This window comes from Leptonychotes weddellii, chromosome 15, assembly GCF_054177405.1.
Source record: "Leptonychotes weddellii isolate Sample4059 chromosome 15, ASM5417740v2, whole genome shotgun sequence".
NCBI lineage: Eukaryota > Metazoa > Chordata > Mammalia > Carnivora > Phocidae > Leptonychotes > Leptonychotes weddellii.
Window position 1 is genome coordinate 37,746,898 of NC_138383.1, and position 18,083 is coordinate 37,764,980.

Genomic DNA, 18,083 nt, shown 5'->3' on the forward strand with positions numbered 1-18,083 from the left:
TTTGAAGTTTTCCAACAGTAGTTACTGAATTTAGAGAAACGACATGGTTTTATTTGTCTAGGTACCATCACTGATGCTTTAATATCTGATAAAGTCTGCTAAAAATCAGTTTAATGAGAACATTTTTTCTATTTAAGGCAAACATAATTTTCAAGATTTCCTTAACACATTTTTTTTCATTTTAGTGGATGTTAAATAATCTTTTATCACGAAGGATTATAAAAATTATATTTTTATTAAAGTATTTTAAAAGGTCGAAAAGAACTAAAAGCCTATTAACAGAAGAGTCACTAACCCATCCCTCTTCTCTCTTCTCACTGTCCCCAGTCCCCCTTACCAGAAGCAATTCCTTTTGACTCTTTTGACTGTTTCTTCTGACATTGGCATGTTTCTGTATTTCTAATATTATACAATATTGCTATCTTTTCATTCATCAGTTTTCAACCTTATCAATTATTTCCTATTACAGATGAAAGTTTAGTTCTATTATACCACCATTCTCTTATCCTAACCTCCCAATGTAACTATATTACCATTTGGGGTTAAATCAAAATGCAGTGTTCACATGATTTTGCCTAAGCAAATATTATCTATAGCTGAACACTGCAACATATTTGGATTGCTCCTTTTTCACTTTTTGTTTTTCCTGAAGTAAATAATTAGCTTTATTTTTTTAATTGCTGAATTTTCTTGGTATTTCTTCATAATTCCCACCCTATCCATTTGTCTTTCCGTATAATTTCCCAAAAGAGACATTTGGGGGAAAGTTTTATCAGGTAACTTTTTTAGTTCCATTTTTTTTTTTCTTCAAGACATCTGTTCTAGAGATCTTGATTCTCTTCTATCTAGGGTCTTCCCCCACCCCAGATCTGCTACTCAGTTGCTTTCCTGAAATTCATTCTGTTGCTATCATAGGAATTTACTTTGCCTTGTTCTGAGGTAGCAGATCTCCAGTAGTTTTCTGAGGAAGAGTGGGTGAATGGTAAATTTTTTGAGACCTTTCATGTCTGAAAATGTTTTTATTCAGCCCTCATATTTGATTTGGTTTGCCAGAGAACATAATCTTGAAGACAATGCCTCATTGTCTTCTTCGAGAAATTGAGATTATAATTCACATACCACAAATTTCACCAATTTATAGTGTACCATTCAGTAGTTATTAGTACATTCACAAGGCTTTGCAACTATCACCGCTATCTAATTTTAGAATATTTTCATTGCTCCATGGGGTGCCTGGGTGGCTCAGTCGTTTAGCATCTGCCTTCGGCTCAGGTGATGATCCCAGGGTCCTGGAATGGAGTCCCGCATGGGGCGGGGGGGGGGCCTGTTTCTCCCTCTCCCACTCCCCCTGCTTGTGTTCCCTCTCTCGCTGTCTCTCTCTTTGTCAAATAAATAAATAGAAATCTTAAAAAAATTTTTTTCATTGCTCCAAAAAAAGAAACCCAGCAGCACCCATTAGCAGTTACTGGCTCTAGCCCCTCTCTACCGCAGCCCCTCGCAACCACTAATCTACTTTTTGTCTCTAAGATTTGCCTTTTCTAGCTAGACATTGCATATAAATGGAGTCATACAACAGGTTACCTTTTGTATCTGGATTATTTCATTTAGCAAAATGTTTGACGGTTCATCTTTGTTCTATGTATCAGTACTTCATTCCTTTTTTACGGCTGAATATTCTATTATATGGAGATACCAAATTTTACTTATCCATTTATCAGTTGATGGACATGTGGGTGGTTCCTACTTTTTTGGCTATTGTGTATATAATGCTGCTATGAACATTTGTTTACAAGTTTTTGTGGGAGCATGTGCTTTTAGTTCTCTTGGGTATATAATGAGTGGAATTGCTGAGTCATACGGAAACTCTCTGTTTAACTTCTTGTGGAACTAGCTCCATCGTCTGAAGAAATTTGGAAACTTCCAAGATTGCTGTTGAGACGTCTAAAGCCTTTCTGAAACCTGATTCTGTGCATGTGACTTCTTCGTTTTTGTTTTGTTTTGTTTCTTTCCAGAAGCTGGAGAATCACCACCTTCCACTCCAAGACTAAAATTTCATAATGCTATGCCTTGATATGGGGCTGTTTTCATCCATTGATCTGAGCATTCACTGGGCCTTTTCTCTTGTGACACTCAGGTCCTTAAGTTCTGTGTGATTTCTCCCATGGCATCACCGTTGTGACCGCAGGCTGTGCCCTCTGGGCACTGCACAAAGGTGCCCTGCTGAGGAGGTGGGTGGGGGCTGAAATCTAACCAGGATTCCATTCACTCAACTATGCGCCTTAGCTTAAGGCTATGTCTGCTCAGAGGAGGGGCATCCTTTTCTTTCCACATCTTTTTCTGTTTACCAAGCTGCACTCACAGAGTGCATTCATCCATGCTAGGTGTCTTTTTCTCATTTACATAAAGGTGACCTAGAAGTTGGTGGTGACCCTGCCCTCCCTTTTCTGTGTTCCTTCTTTGGAACTCCTATTATTCAGACATTGGATCTCCTAGATGAAGTCTCTCAAATCCCTATATTTTCTCTCCTATTTTCCATCTTTTTGTCTCTTTGTTTCACTTTGAGACATTCTGTCAACCTTATCTTCTAATCCTATTGAATTCTTGTTTCTGCATGTTTTAATGTCTAAGAGCCTTGGTTCTCTAAATATTTGCTTTGTGCAACATCTTGTTCACATTTCATGAATGCAACGCCTTCTCTCTCTGAGGGTATTAACAATTCTTTTTGGAAGTTTTCTTTTCCCTGTTGTTTCTCCTTTCTTTCTGTTTTAGTGTTTTGGTCTCTGCATCTCATCTCTACGTCACACCGCCGGACAACTTCCTCTCTCCAACACTAGAAGTTTGTTTCTCAGAGAGGGTAACATAGAAAGTCTCTGGGCTGGGGGACATCAGACACAGTCAAGACAGTACCAGAGTGAAAATGGGGAGAGCATGAGTGTGTTTACTGAATATAGAGACTTCTGTAAGCTTTCCCCACAAGGCTCCAGACAAAAAGGAGAAAACAGAAGGAGCAAACAACTGATGCCTGTACATTTGGGGTATAAGAAAAATATCATAGGTGGGCGCCTGGGTGGCTCAGTTGGTTAAGCGACTGCCTTCTGCTCAGGTCATGATCCTGGAGTCCCGGGATCGAGTCCCACATCGGGCTCCCTGCTCAGCGGGGAGTCTGCTTCTCCCTCTGAGCCTCCCCCATCTCATGTGCTCTCTCTCATTCTCTCTCTTTCAAATAAATAAAAAAATCTTAAAAAAAAAAAAGAAAAATATCATAGGACTTCTATTTGTAATTATTTTATCCCACCATTGCCTAATTTCTATTTTTTGTTTTTAAATATTTTAAAATGAATAACTTATAAATAAACATATATCGGGGCTCGTGCTCAAACTGTTGTTACTGATGGAGGCACATAATCAAAAGAGTTCAGAGACCATGGCATTAAATTATGAATTTTTGTAAAGTAAACTGCATTGATTTCAATTCTCCACATTTGATTTATAGCTGTATCATGAAAACAAGCCAATACAATGTGATATATCATACAGAAATTTTGCTTACAACAAAAATGAAACTAATATACCTGCAAGAACTCAATGTTCCACCTGGAACAAAATTCTACCCAACTTTGGATAATTCAAGAAAACGTGCTTTTACCTCCCCACTTACCACCGAGTCCTTCCTGATAAGCTGGAAGCAGCACTCTACAGTACATTTTAGACCACATTAAATTAACAATGACATATTAAGTGCCCAACTGCCATGGCAAATATGAGTTTTCTGACCTATATAAAAACTGAAATATGCACACATGTGCTCTTTTAAGTATACAATGTGGCATGGACATTCAGCTCATTGCATGTGGCAGTAATGTTAAGAGGTGGCATAGGGTATATAAAGCAATAGAAATAAAGGAACTAAAACTAAGAACTAACGAGAAGGAGAGGAACATTCAAGAAATACTGCTGATCTTGAGTTATTAGTTGAAAGGAGCAGTTAACACTTTAACTTTGGAACTTGATGCTTAAGTACGTCATGATTTTTTGCTTTACCCATCTTTCTAATTGTAATTCCCCAAAGGATTTAACTAATCTAGTGTTAAAGCAGTGATCCATAATGGGAGTTTGAATTAGAAATATCCTAGAACATCCCAATGTCTTCAGCAAAATCAATTCCTTCTGGAAGTTTGATTAAACTAGAACCTACAAAAATACCATAAAATGTTTCTGAGTTAATAGGTTCATAAACGGATTCGAAGGTTGAACCAGCAATTCTTTTAGCTCAGATGTCTTCAAATAATTTAGTATAACCTTCACCAAGGCAAAGCAAAAAAATATAATTTCTTATGGTTAGAAAAGAAACAAAAGTAGTATATCTGCTTGAAAGAATTACCACCCCTGTGCAATCTGACTGTGTCGTCTGCCAAGTTGCAAAATCTGGCATCTCTCCACCACAAGAGGGCAGTAGCGCTCAACCGTCGTTGATGGAAACCCCACAGAGCCAAGGAGGCTTCGTTAGAGAAATCGTTACAGCCAGTTGTTAACACATCAATCTCTCATTGGAAAAAGCAGGCAAACAGGAACCACAGCCCAGATAGGCCCAGAGCTTCTGTCCCCGGTAACAAAAAGACAGGAAATAAGCAAAAGGGGCTTGTGAAAGGGAGCGTCCTCCCTCCCCATCCTCGTGTCCTTCAATCACCGTGGAGATGGCTGACTACCTTAATATTGGCTGCAGATAGGGGTCTGTTTCATTTGGATGTTCAGATAAGCACACTGTGGCAGGCATCAATGGAACACAGCTCTTAATGCAGATTTGGGAAAGGCAGGATAAAAACTGTTCGGTGCAGCAGAGCTGCTATCTCAGAAAATGAATTAGGATTGGTTTTAGGAATGAAACCTGGGATAAACTTTAGATTCATGACATTGGAACATTAAGATAATCAAAGTAATCTTTGCAGCCTATAGCATTACCTTGTAAAGGTTCCAGGAAGCTAATTAATACAAAAAGGGATCAATTATAACAAATGCACCTCAATATTTTAAGTATGTGTGTTCATTGGTCTAGTATTGCCCATAACTTGAGATGAATCAGGTATTTTTAATGTGCTCTCATGACCAGCATCTGTTTTTGTTTTTATTCATAACTGTCATTTATGTTACTGAGCTATTACCTGAAGACTTTTAATATTTGAAAAACCTAACTTAATTATTCCATAATTTAATGTTGTTTCAACATTTATTGAACAATTACAACTGAGAGAAAAGATGGTGCTTCTGTGTGTATTAAAAGAGAAAATTTTAGAAAATTGTACCTCCACGTTTTAAAGTCACCCTCAAATAAAAATTGAGACTTTTGAATATTTCCCACTTTTTATGTGCCTTTCATATCTCATATTGTACCTTTTGTTGTAGTCAAAACTTCAAAACCATAGAAAGGCTAAATCTAATTCAGGGAATCTTGTTCCTTCATAGAAAGAAGGGATAGAATACAGGGAAATAAAATACGTTCTGTCATCCTAATAGATACCCATGAGGGACATAATCGTCATTGTTGTTAATGAGCCATTGGACAGAAGATGATATTTAAAAACTCTTATTCAAGTATAAGTATCATTTAATGGTTTATTCAACTCAAATTAGCAAACATTATTGAGTTAGGCACTGTGGTAGCAGGATTAACAAAAATGAATAAAACATCGAGCTGAGGGTGAGAGTCACCTAAAAGCAGGAAGGTAATTAATATTTTTTAGCAACTACTCTGTAACAGATTGTTGCATATCTTTTCTCATTAATCCTCATAACAATTCTGAGGCATCATCCCTGTTTATGGAAGACGAAACAGGCTAACAGCAATTAAGTGGACTGCTCAAAGTCACAGAACTAGTTGATGTAGAGCCAAGATTGGAACCCAGATCTGTTCAACTTTTAAAGCATGTTCTCTTTTCATTGGACCATTCTACCTGAATATTAGTGATTGACTCCTGGGGAACAGTAACTTTTATAAACGGCAGTTTAATAGTTTACAATTTAACAAATGAAACATAATGGTATGTAGTCATTACATATTTTAAAATAAAATTTAATTAGGAAATATTTTAAACATAGAAGTTAGAGGGGCGCCCGGCTGGCTCAGTTCAAAGAGCTTGAGGGCTTGAGTCTGAGCCCCACGTTGGGTGTAAAGTTTACTTAAAAAAAAAAAAAAAGTTAGAGACTAACACCTGTGTAGTCATTACAGAGCCATATGCTATATTTAATCTTAACATTATGTATGAGTCAGACACTTTTAAAGAAATAAAACATTATAGAAACAGTTGAGACTTTCTACCTCTCCTTGATCCCACTCTCCTTTCTTTCTCTCTAGAGATAACGCTATTATGAATTTGATGTTTATCAGTTTTATGCATGATTTCTTACTTTGACTACATGCTTATGAATCCATAAACAATATAACATTATTTTGCAGGGTTTTAAAATTGTGTTTTAGTTGTATCCAAATGAACATTTTTTAAAAAGATTTTATTTATTTGAGAGAGAGAGAGAATGAGCCGGGAGGAGGGACAGAGGGAGAGGGAGAAGCAGACTTCGCGCTGAGCGGGGAGCCCAATTCCATCAGGGACTAAGCGGAAGGCAGCCACTTAACCGACTGAGCCACCCAGGTGCCCCAAGAACACATTATTTTACAACTTACTTTTTGTGATGATATGTTTTTGAGATTTATCGACAACGGCCTATGTAGCTCTAGTTCTCTAACCATAAAATGCTACATAGTATTATATGAATGTACCAAAATTTATTTATCTCTTTACTTATAATTACATAAATAAAATTCTTCTTTGGTTTTGACTCAAAGCATATCTGACCAACTTTCCTCATAATACTGGAACTTGTATTTTAATAATAAAAGTACAAGGGGCGCCTGGGTGGCTCAGATGGTTAAGTGTCTGCCTTCGGCTCAGGTCATGATCCCAGGGTCCTGGGATCGAGTCCCACATCGGGCTCCCTGCTCCTTGGGAGCCTGCTTCTCCCTCTGCCTCTCTCTCTCTCTGTCTCTCATGAATAAATAAATAAAATCTTTAAAAATAATAATAATAATAATAAAAGTACAAAACTATCCACACTTTTTTTTTTCTTGGTACAGATCATTCTCGAATCGAAGTATGGGAATTTGGTAATATTGTCATCGAATACCTCTACCAGTGGGCACACATCTGTTTAGCTCTCATGGAGCTAAACAAAAAACCAAGTAGTGCTCTTGTACCCCCGTTGCCCTCCAAGACCGACTCCTGTGTGTATGCAAAAATGCCAAAGGAAACCGTGCCAGGGAAATGCTAATGAATTAGTACTGTATTTAGGATATTTTTGTCATGTTCAGTTTTGTTAACTATAAAATATTTTCAATTGGAAAGGAGTGCCACATAGACATATCCGGCTCCTAGACATTTACCTCAGCACTTTCTAAAACGAAAAACGCTACCTAAGGAGAAATTTGATCTAAAAAATATCCAGTGAAGGTAGCCGTAACCAAATGTATGTTATGGCATATACTTAAAAGTTTCCTTTTAGTTTTAACTTTGTATCTGCCATGGGACTATTGTGGTTAATTGGGTAGAGTTATTTTAATTCTTTTAAGGTACAAAGTAAAGACTGAGAATTTAAGGGGAAAATGGCAGTTTTTACATTAAAAGGGTACCAAGTAATAAAGATTTTAAATGAACTGGGAATTGTTTTTCTACTTTTTCAGAGACTTAAGTGAGCACCCCCTCTTCCCTCTCCCCATCTCCGACTCACCCTCCCCACTCACTTTAACAAGTTATTCCAATGAATAGAAATTCTTGTGGGAAAATGTCCATGACTCATGGAAAAAAGAAAACACCTTTTTTTTTTTTTAATAACAAAAACCTCTCAAGTTCAAGAACTGCAAAAAGAATTTATATTTATTTAAAGCTTATTATTACAGCAAACTTTACTGCTCTTTTGTGAGATTTCATCTTTGCAATAAGATATCTGATGAGAGTCCATTTTTAATAAAAATTTGGGAAATTAAACTTCATTTTCTTTATTTGGTTGACAAAATGTGATGTGTTCCAAACATCTTATAATTTGAGATTGGAGGCCCCTTCTTAACCTTTTCTGATAAGATGGCAGTGTTATTACCAGTCCTCATCTCCTGGATGCCCAGTTTTAACCTATAAGCCTATTTCATATTTGGAAGAGGGCTTTTCAGGGCATTTGCAACAACATTTCTAGGAACAATGTTCTTGAAGATATTAAACTGATAGCCACATACCCTGATGGCTTCAGAACAAGCTTACAGAGTTCACTGTGCATACAAATGGCATTTTAGGCAGTGAGGAGAGGACATTTTTGCAGAATGCTAACTTCTTAACCATTATCACGGGAATTAAGTTAACTAAATGGCATGTAGCTTGAGAACAGATATCATACATTTGCATGGATTTTAACTCGTTTGAAGTATTTTCACACACAAGCTCATTTGATCCTCCCAATAACCTATAAGGTAGTCAGTCTAATATCATTATCCTCACTTTATAAGCGAGGACATAGGCTCAAACAGTGAGTTACCTAGGTCAAAACAGCTAGCAAGAAGCAGGGGGGCCTAGCATCCATCTTTCCTAATTTTTGCCAGCACCTCAGACATCTCACTAACACTTTTCAACCTTTATCAGGCTAACGACCATGCTATCAGTCTTGTGGAAACTACTTTAAAATTTAGCAACCAACAAGAAAGATTAATTGGATTTATTTAACCATCCTTCAAGTAAAATACTAGTCCTTAACACCAGGAGCTTACTTTAGTGAAGAGGATGGTTATTTATACTTGACAAAAATTTAGAGACAGATTTATATTTGAATCTATTTATTGGATAGATTGATTTGAATAATCTGAATAGATTGAATTACCTATAGTGACATATATTTCAGAAGCTCAGACTTGATTAGATTTTTTGTTGGCTCTCTTTCCTGTAGCTTATAGGTAACAAGGACACTGCATGGTGTCGACCATCCAGACCATTTTCTTCTTTCTTTTTTTTTTTTTAATTTAAAGGAGATAGAAGTTTATTGAATACACTGTAAAGACCTCTCTCAATAGATAATATAAATTAATTAAATATTGCCTATTTCCTAGTCCTTAGGCATGGTAATTACCCTCAGAGGTTGTTCCGTCTCCTAGTCATTAACTCTATTTTACCTTTCCTCAATCTACTGCCTGGGCTTAGATTGTCTTGCCCACAGACCACAAGTAGTAAAGCACCTCTTGGTGGCCATATTTTGTTCTATGTGACCCTAACTCTCCAGCCACAGCTTTTTGAATTAGGGTTGACTCCTTGCCAAAGGGAGACCAATTTGTGAAATGGCCTAATATTGAGAGTAACCAAACCATAGATAAACCAAACTGGGAAACAGCAATAGGAGCAGTGTCTAGAAGGATGGTAAGTGTTTAGAGAGGCCAACAGTGTCATGCCAGGCCTTAAATTAAAGCAAACTGCCTTCCAGACAGTACAAGTTAGCAGAAACTGTTGGTAGAGAAAAAGTTTAGAGAACGGGTAGTTGGTTTGGGACAAGAACACACAAAAAGGCAGGGAGGGTACAAAAAGCAGCAGAGACTGATAGAGTAAGGAAGTAACCTAAGTAACATTAATGGCAAAAGATTAAATGGAAGATCCATTAGCTTGGATGCTGAGGACACTACAATTGCCTTGGATCCAATTCTAGTCAACTGCTCTGTTCTTGAGGTCTTGTTTCTGAAAGTCTAAGATAGTCAGAATTCTCTGTTGTGTTAAAAGTCAAGAATATGGTGGTGATGATACCATCTTTTATTGGCTTACCCTGCTTCTGTCCTTTTAGCACCTTCAATTAAAGTTCCCAAACTTGTGGGCGCCTGGGTGGCTCAGTGGGTTAAGCGACTGCCTTCGGCTCAGGTCATGATCCTGGAGTCCCGGGATCGAGTCCCGCATCGGGCTCCCTGCTCGGCGGGGAGTCTGCTTCTCCCTCTGACCCTCCTCCCTCTCGTGCTCTCTGTCTCTCATTCTCTCTCTCTCAAATAAATAAATAAAATCTTAAAAAAAAAAAAAAGTTCCCAAACTTGGGTTCAAAACGTTAGGAGGCTTCTCTGTGTCTCTGATTCATTGCTGCAGGTACTACCATTGCTGCAAACTCTGCCAAGCGTTTGAAGAACTTGAACTCTCTGAAACACTGCATCTGAGAAACCAGCCTTCTACCTTTGGGAAAATCTCACAATTGTTTCACTGCAACATCCCAAAGGCAATGGGAGAATACAGGATTCAATATACCAATTCAAAAGCTCACATTATATATAGCATATTGAGCTGGGTAATTTTGTGTAACTAATTCCACATTCAGTCTCTTTAAGCAAGAGGCAGTCTTGCCAGGGGGGCTTTATTTTTACCCTTTATTGATTCTTTTTTATTTTAAGCAAAATAACATATAGTTTAAAGAGTCATCCTGTTATACAAGATCTTTTAAGACCAGAGAATTTCTCAGTCCCTCCTCACCCCTATTTTTCTTACTTCTAAGTCAACTATTTCAATTCCTTTAGCTCAGAAATTAATACACAGCCCACGGGTTAAATCCAGCCAGCTGCCTATTATGATAAAGTTTTATTAGAAAAGCCATGCCCAGCGGTGCTTGGCTGGCTCAGTCACTGGAGCAAGTGACTCTTGTTCTCAGGGTCCTGAGTTCAAGCCCCACATGTGGTGTAGAGTTTATTTGATAGGAAGGAAGGAAGGAAGGAAGAAAGGAAGGAAGGAAGGAAGGAAGGAAGGAAGGAAGGAAGGAAGGAAGGAGGAAAAAGGGAAACAAAAGGGAAGGGAAGGGAAAGGAAAAGGAAAGGAAAGGGAAGGAAAGGCCATGCCCAATTGTTTATGACTGCTTTTGCACTATGAGGGCATAGTTGAGTAGCTACCACAGCTACTAAGACCCTAAGACCCACAAAACCTAAATATCTACTGTCTGACCCTTGGCATAAAAAGTTTCCCAAACCCTATTTTGGCTTTCATTTTGACATGCACCTCCATAGTGTGAAATAACATGCTGTGTGGCTACACTTTTTTTTCCCCTGATTTAAGCAATATTTATTAGCCTCTCAGTATGCATTACAAAGATTTAGCTTCTTCCCCAGTATGTGTGTTCACACACACAAACACATAAACATTTCCCATTCCTCCATTCATTTCAATATATTACATTGTAATTTAAATTAGAATAGATTGATATTCGGCGTTTGCATTATCATGACTATGTATGCTATTTAGGGCTTAGCCATGTAGTAAATTACAATTAGTTTCCTTTTCTGAATATCTTTTCACTTTCCCTGGAGTTAATGTCAAAAGAGTGGCTGGAGTGACCATAATAATAGCACACAAAGTAGATTTCAGAGCAAAGAATATTACCATGATAAAGAAGGTCATTTCATAATGAAAAATAGGTCTCAATTAATTAAGTCCTAGCAATCTTAAATATTTATACATCTAATAACAGAGCTTCAAAGTACATGGAGCAAAAACGGATAGAACTACAAGTCTAAAAAGACAGAAGTAGATTACTGGTTACCTAGAGTCAAAGGGTCTGGGGTAAAATGATTGACTGATGGATATACGCTTTTCTTGGGCATTAAAAGCATTCTAAAATTGATTGTGGTGATGGTAGTACAACTCTCTGAATGTATTAAAAACCACTGAATTATACACTTTAAATTGGTGAATTGCATGATATGTGAATTATATACCAATAAAGCTGTTTGAAAAAGAATGGCTTGGGGTGGGTGCCTGGGTGGCTCAGTTGGTTAAGCGACTGCCTTCAGCTCAGGTCATGATCCTGGAGTCCCAGGATCGAGTCCCGCATTGGGCTCCCTGCTCCGCAGGGAGTCTGCTTCTCTCTCTGAACCTCCCTCCTCTCATGCTCTCTATCTCATTCTCTTTCTCAAATTAAAAAAAAAAAAAAAAATCTTTAAAAAAAAAAAAAAGAATGGCTTGGGGTGCGTGGGTGACTCAGTCAGTTAAGCATCTGACTCTTGATTTTGGCTCAGGTCATGATCTCAGGGTCATGATATTGAACCCAAAATGGGCTCCACTGCACTGGGTGTGGAGCCTACTTAAGATTCTCTTGCTTCCCCTTCCTCTGCCCCTCCCCCCTTTAAAAAAAAAGAATGGCTGTACTAGATAGAAATCTGACCTACACAGAGATGGTAAATATGTGGGTAAACATAATATTTCTCTTATTTTAAAAATGTTTTTGAAAGAGAATTGCTTAAAGCAAAAATAATAATTTATTATGTGTTTATAACATAGTTAGAAGTAAAATATGTTAAAATAGTAACAAAGTCTAAGAGAGGGAAAATGGAAGTGTATTTTTGTAAGGTTTTTTAACTATACACAAAGAAGTATATTCTTACTTGAAGACGGACTGAGATAAAGATGTAAATGAGAAACTCCAAAGCAACACCTTAAAATATATATATATATGGTTAATAAGCCAACAAAGAGGTTGCATCATAAAAATCTTAGGCTAAATCATAAAAATTTCTTGATTAATCCAAAAGAGGGCAGAAAAAGCAGGGAGGGTTAGAGAACAAAGAACAGATGGGGAAATAGAAAAACTGCAACCATACTCATAATCACTTTAATGAAAATGTTCTAAACACCCTAACAAAAGAAATCGTCATATTAGACAAAAAAAGCAAGACCCAATTATATACTATCAACATGGGATCCACTTTGAATATAAAGACACAAATAGATTAACATAGGTTAAAAGTAAAAGGATGGAAAAAGATATACTATGCTAACAATCAAAGCTGGCTGTATTAATATCAGATAAAGTACATTAAGAGAAATAAGAGAATCATTTAATGGCATACAGATCAATGCAAGAGGACCTAACAGTCCTAAATGTTTATATACCTAATAACATAACTTCAAAATACGAGAAACAAAACTGACAAAATTAAAAGGAGAAATAGATCCACAATTATATTTGGAAATTTTAACATCCTTCTGTCAGTAACTGAAAAGGTATCTTTGGCTGCTGTAAGACTAGTTTGAAATGGGCCAAGTGCTAGTGAAGGAACAGACGGAATGTGACTAGATTTAAAAGTATACATTGATCATATGTGATTTTGATTTCTATACCCAGTATTACCACGATGTTATTAATTATTTCGTCCAATGTGCATAGGTCCAGTATTAACGTATAGGTTTTCATCTTCTGCCAAGTTACCCCGAGCCAGGTATACTCACACTGAATACCTCGGCGGAAAAAAAAAATCGATAGCCTTAGGGTAGTGTTTTTCAAACTTGAGTGATTACCAGAGTTACCTGGAGGGTTCTTTAAAATTCAGATTGCTGGCGTTTCAGATGCAGTAGGTGTGGGAAAAGGGCCAGAGAATTTACATTTTTAACAAATTCCCGGGGTTAGCTCCACACTTTGGGAACTACTGGCCTAGAATTCTGTCATTCCTTTCTTCCCATTAATTTCAAGACAGCTAGTTGGTTTCCAAACAAAGCCGAAGGCCGTAGGGCTCCGCTCCCTACAACGCAAAGCAACTCAAAATAGCTACTCTCCGCGGCTACAAGTATTCCAGGCCTCCCAAATCCGCGCGAGAGTTTACGTGTGACGTCGGCGTCTGCGTCGGCGTCACGTCGGCGTCGGCCACGTTCAGCGGAGACGGGAGCAAGATGGCGATTCCGGGCAGGCAGTGAGTGATCCGGGAGTTAGGGTCAGGCTGGGAATGGAAAATTACGGCGACTTTGTCTTTGGCCGAGGAGTAAAAGTGCGCTGGAAGTGAAGGGGCTTGTGTCGTCAGGGATAGAGACGGGGAAAAGCGAGAGATCCTGAGGAACATATTCCCCTCCCCCACACATTTTCCAGGATGGAAGCCCGAAGTTTGAGGGAGAAACTTGTGAGGAAATAAAGGAAGTTAGGCTGAGGGGCAGAGAGCGAGACTTTTCTATTTTCCAAAAGCTCGGTCTGAGGCCCCTCAGTCTTGCTTCCTACCCCGCGCTTGAGTTTCTCCCTGGTTGGATGCTTTCATGGGCAATGAGAAGAGAGACAATTCCTGGCTTCCTTAGAGGGCCTTGTTCTTGGCTGCTCAAGTCCTGATTCCCGCCCTCCCTTCTTGTTTTAGGAATGTTGTGCTGAGAAGCCACAGAAAAGGGTAGGCATATAGGGAATTGGGGTATACATTGCCGCAAGAGAGGCAAATGTTGTGTGTTCTTGGAAGTTTTACCTTCGGTGTGTAATCTTTACTTCCCATGATCTCGGCATTTTAAAGGCCAAAACGTAAGAAACCAAATGCGTTGGGTCTGATGATGGTTCTCTGAGATGCTCCAAGACAGAGCAGATGAGCTCAAGAGGGTGTAATGGGCATTTGTCCCATGGCTACTTGGATTTCTCAGTTAATGTGTCTTATAAAAATTTTTCGTGGGTGACATAATCCAGTAACTTATTTAAAACTATGTTAAGTACCCAGTAGGGACAAAGAAAAAATAGCTATTTTCTTGTTCGACCACACGGATAATTTAGAGTGTTTTCTAATTTTTAGTGGGCACAAACTGAGCTTTCCACTAACATGTTCTTTCTAAAACATTACTATTATTATTTCACCATCCAAAACATTTCTGAAGTCTTCAGTTACTTCTTTGATTAAAATGGTGTTTGAGTTTGGCCCTTGCCTGCAAATAATTGCTTAAAAGTAATACTTATAAAGTCTTAATGGACATTAGAATTTTGAGATCACTGAAAAGCAGAAACAATGTTTGTTGTGTGTTCATAAGCTATATGACATGTTTTGACTTGGTAGCTTCATCTGGAAGAGGTAGTGAATGTATTATTTTTTAACATTTAAATATAATGGTGTAATTTCTATTTCAAAAAAAAAAAATGCAGGTATGGGCTTATTTTGCCAAAGAAAGCACAGCAGTTGCACCCTGTTTTGCAAAAACCATCAGTGTTTGGGAATGATTCTGATGATGATGATGAGGTAAGGGAACCTATGTTTTTCTATTGCATTGTTGGAAATATAATTTTTTAAATTGAACTTGTGAATTTGATGTCTTTGCTTGCCTTAGTTATTTGTCATTACAGTGTTATCTGGAGTATATTATAATTTACAGAATTATCAAAAGGAGTATTTAAAGAAAGATTTCTCACTGATTTTTTTTTTCTTCCTAAGGGGTACGTGGGTAATCTAAGATTTTTTTTTTGAAGTTGTGAATTTCAGTTATTTCTAAGCAGTTATACAAAGTTGTTTTAGATAGCTAACACTGATGTGACAAAATTGTTAGTGTAAAGATCCCTGAAAATGAGCTATTAAGATGTCACCAATTGCCTAGAAATTTTTATTAGCAGTTTCTTCTAAGACTACTTTTGTGGTTATTAATTGTCTGCTAAATGTAATTGCTTATAATTATGGTAGTGCTTGAAGTTACCATTGATAGTACTACAATAATATCTAATATGAATATTTTCTATTTTAGCAGCCAAAACAATGTTTTCCTGTGAAACATAGGGAATTGGGGTATACATTGCCGCAAGAGAGACAAATGTGTGTTCTTGGAAATTTTACTTTATAGCAGAAACAACCCCAAATGTATGCTTATCTAATACTTGAGTAATTTTCTGTATTTCTAAAAGAGTTTTGCATCTGTTAATCTGGTTACTTCCTTTGTTCTGGAAGAAAGATAGCTTCTCTTTCAGTTTTTACAAATTTTCTAATGGCATACGTAGGTAATGGAACATATTTGATACTTCTTTGCTTTTTGCTTTCCTTCTTTTGAAGAAATTGGCTCCAGATGCAGTCTACATCCCTGTATTGTGCCCCAGACCACTATCACGTTATGATTTTGATTTGCATTTCCCCAGTGGCCAGTGATGTTGGCCATTTATGTGTCATCTTTGGAGAAATGTCTCTTCATTTGCCTGTTTTAAAATCAGATTATTTGTCCTTTTACAAGTTGTAAAATTTCTTTATATATTCTAGATACAAGTCCCTTATTAGATATAATTTGTAAATATTTTCTCCCATTCTGTGCGTTGTCTTTACTTTCTTGATAATATCCTTTGAAGCACAAAAATTCAATCTTGAGAAAGTCTATTTTTTTTTTCATAGGTTACTACGCTTTGGTGTCTTACCTAAGAAACCACTGCTTAATCCAGTGTCACAAAGATTTGCGCCTGTGTTGTAGTTTTACCTCTTAAATTTAGGTCTGTGATCCATTTTGAGTTAATTTTTGTATAGGGTATGAGGTAGGGGTCCTACTTTATTATTTGCATAGGGATATCCAGTTGTCCCAACATCCCATTTGTTGAAGACTATTCTCCATTGAACTGACAGCACCCTCGTCATTTGTTTTAAATACAAATATTTATTTTTTTAAAATCACCTACCGTGGACATGCTTATTCTGTAGTTTCATATCCTGGCATCCCATGTAATAACAAAGCAAAATATTTGAGAAGGATGGGTGTACACAAGCGAACTAGAAAGTTTACACACATTATTGCTCTTTCTTTTCCACTGTGAAATGAGGCTGGTGGACAGTGGATACACTAGAGCTAGAAAACCTAGGGCTAGGCCATTTTGCTTTTCCTTCCTTCCGTCTCTCCCTCCTTCCCTTCCTCCCTTCCTTCCCCCCTTCTTTTACATACAGGGACTTTAATGCAGAGAATTGGCTACATAAGTAATAGAAGACTTAAGAAGCCAAAAAGAGGATGGTGAAGCAGCCCAGAGATCAGCAGTAGTAAGAGCAAGTAGTGATAAATGGAGGGATACAGGTAGGATATAGGTCCTGGTGGCCAAGGGATAGGGTTACCTGGGAACTAGTCTTCCAGATGGAGCTGAAGGCACTGGAAACATTAATGTCTTAAGTAGGTAGAGAAAAAAGCAGAGAGGAATACTTTTATTCCCTTTCTCCCACCTTCCAGTAGATCATCTTTGTTTTCCACTGGTAGAGCTCAGCCAGAAGCCAACTGACAAGAAAGCTGCAGCTTAGTTCTTAATGAACAAAACTGTTTTTTAGTATAGTATAACGTCTTATCAATAAAAAGATCAGTCTGATGAATTCCAGCTTATTTTCATACTGAGAAGTAAATTCTTTAGTTAGGTATATTTAAATATTTGAGGTTTGAATACAAAACCTCTTATTTAAAAATTAACAATTTAAGCAACAATAAAATTATTGCTGCTTTGGAAAATATAGAGAAAGATATTTTATGGTTTTCTTCCTAAAGAGGGCATTATATAACAGGAGAAGAGCTGCTACAAAGCAAATCCATTGTTATTTACAGCAGTTCAGAAGCATTTAAGAACCCAAATTTAAGATTAGACTTTCCTTCCAGTGGTCCCAGCAGATGGGGCCCTAGCAAATGAATTCAATTTTAATATGTGCGCTTTTTTTTATTGTTATGTTAATCCCCATACATTACATCATTAGTTTTAGATGTAGTGTTCCATGATTCATTGTTTGTGCATAACACCCAGTGCTCCATGCAGAATGTGCCCTCCTCAGTACCCACCACCAGGCTAACCCATCCTCCCACCCCCCTCCTTTAATATGTGCTTATATTGAGAGTAAGTTTAAAAGTGGGAAAGTGGTATTTAAATAGTTCCTCTTTTAAAAATTATCAGAACTTAGGCGCCTGGGTGGCTCAGTTGGTTAAGCGACTGCCTTCGGCTCAGGTCATGATCTTGGAGTCCCGGGATTGAGTCCTGCATCGGGCTCCCTGCTCAGCGAGGAGCCTGCTTCTCCCTCTGACCCTCCCCCCTCTCATGTACTCTCTCATTCTCACTCTCTCAAATGAATAAATAAATCTTTAAAAAAAAAAAATTATCAGAACTTATTAGAAATAATTAGTTTTGGGGCACCTGGGTGGCTCAGGTCATGATCCCGGGGTCCTGGGATCGAGCCCCGCATCAGGCTCCCTGCTCGGCCGGAAGCCTGCTTCTCCCTCTCCCACTCCCCCTGCTTGTGCTCCTGCTCTCTCTGTCAAATAAATAAATAAAATCTTTTTTTTTTTTTTTAAAGATTTTATTTATTTGACAGAGAGAGACACAGCGAG

The 18,083-nt window shown here is 37.7% G+C and overlaps 2 protein-coding genes across 6 annotated transcripts in view; both read left to right on the forward strand.

Moving 5' to 3' along the window:
* Positions 1-8,182, forward strand: part of EFCAB5 (EF-hand calcium binding domain 5) — a gene marked incomplete at its 5' end in the record, with an annotated part of 95,521 nt that extends 87,339 nt beyond the window's left edge. The window contains one exon of the mRNA XM_081805987.1: positions 7,127-8,182. Within this exon, the coding sequence (XP_081662113.1) occupies positions 7,127-7,320 (194 nt within the window). The remainder of the gene's footprint in view (positions 1-7,126) is intronic.
* Positions 8,183-13,642: 5,460 nt separating this feature from the next.
* The window catches only part of NSRP1 (nuclear speckle splicing regulatory protein 1), a 30,997-nt gene continuing 26,556 nt past the window's right edge, over positions 13,643-18,083 (forward strand). For 2 of the 5 annotated variants that reach the window (XM_081805502.1, XM_006734534.3), the window contains exons 1-2: positions 13,643-13,723; positions 14,914-15,007. In XM_081805502.1, the coding sequence (XP_081661628.1) occupies positions 13,704-13,723; positions 14,914-15,007 (114 nt within the window). In that variant the 5' untranslated portion in view covers positions 13,643-13,703. Of the gene's footprint in view, positions 13,724-14,152; positions 14,308-14,913; positions 15,008-18,083 lie in introns of those variants that run through there. The other 3 variants (XM_081805503.1, XM_081805505.1, XM_081805504.1) reach the window with 3 other exon arrangements.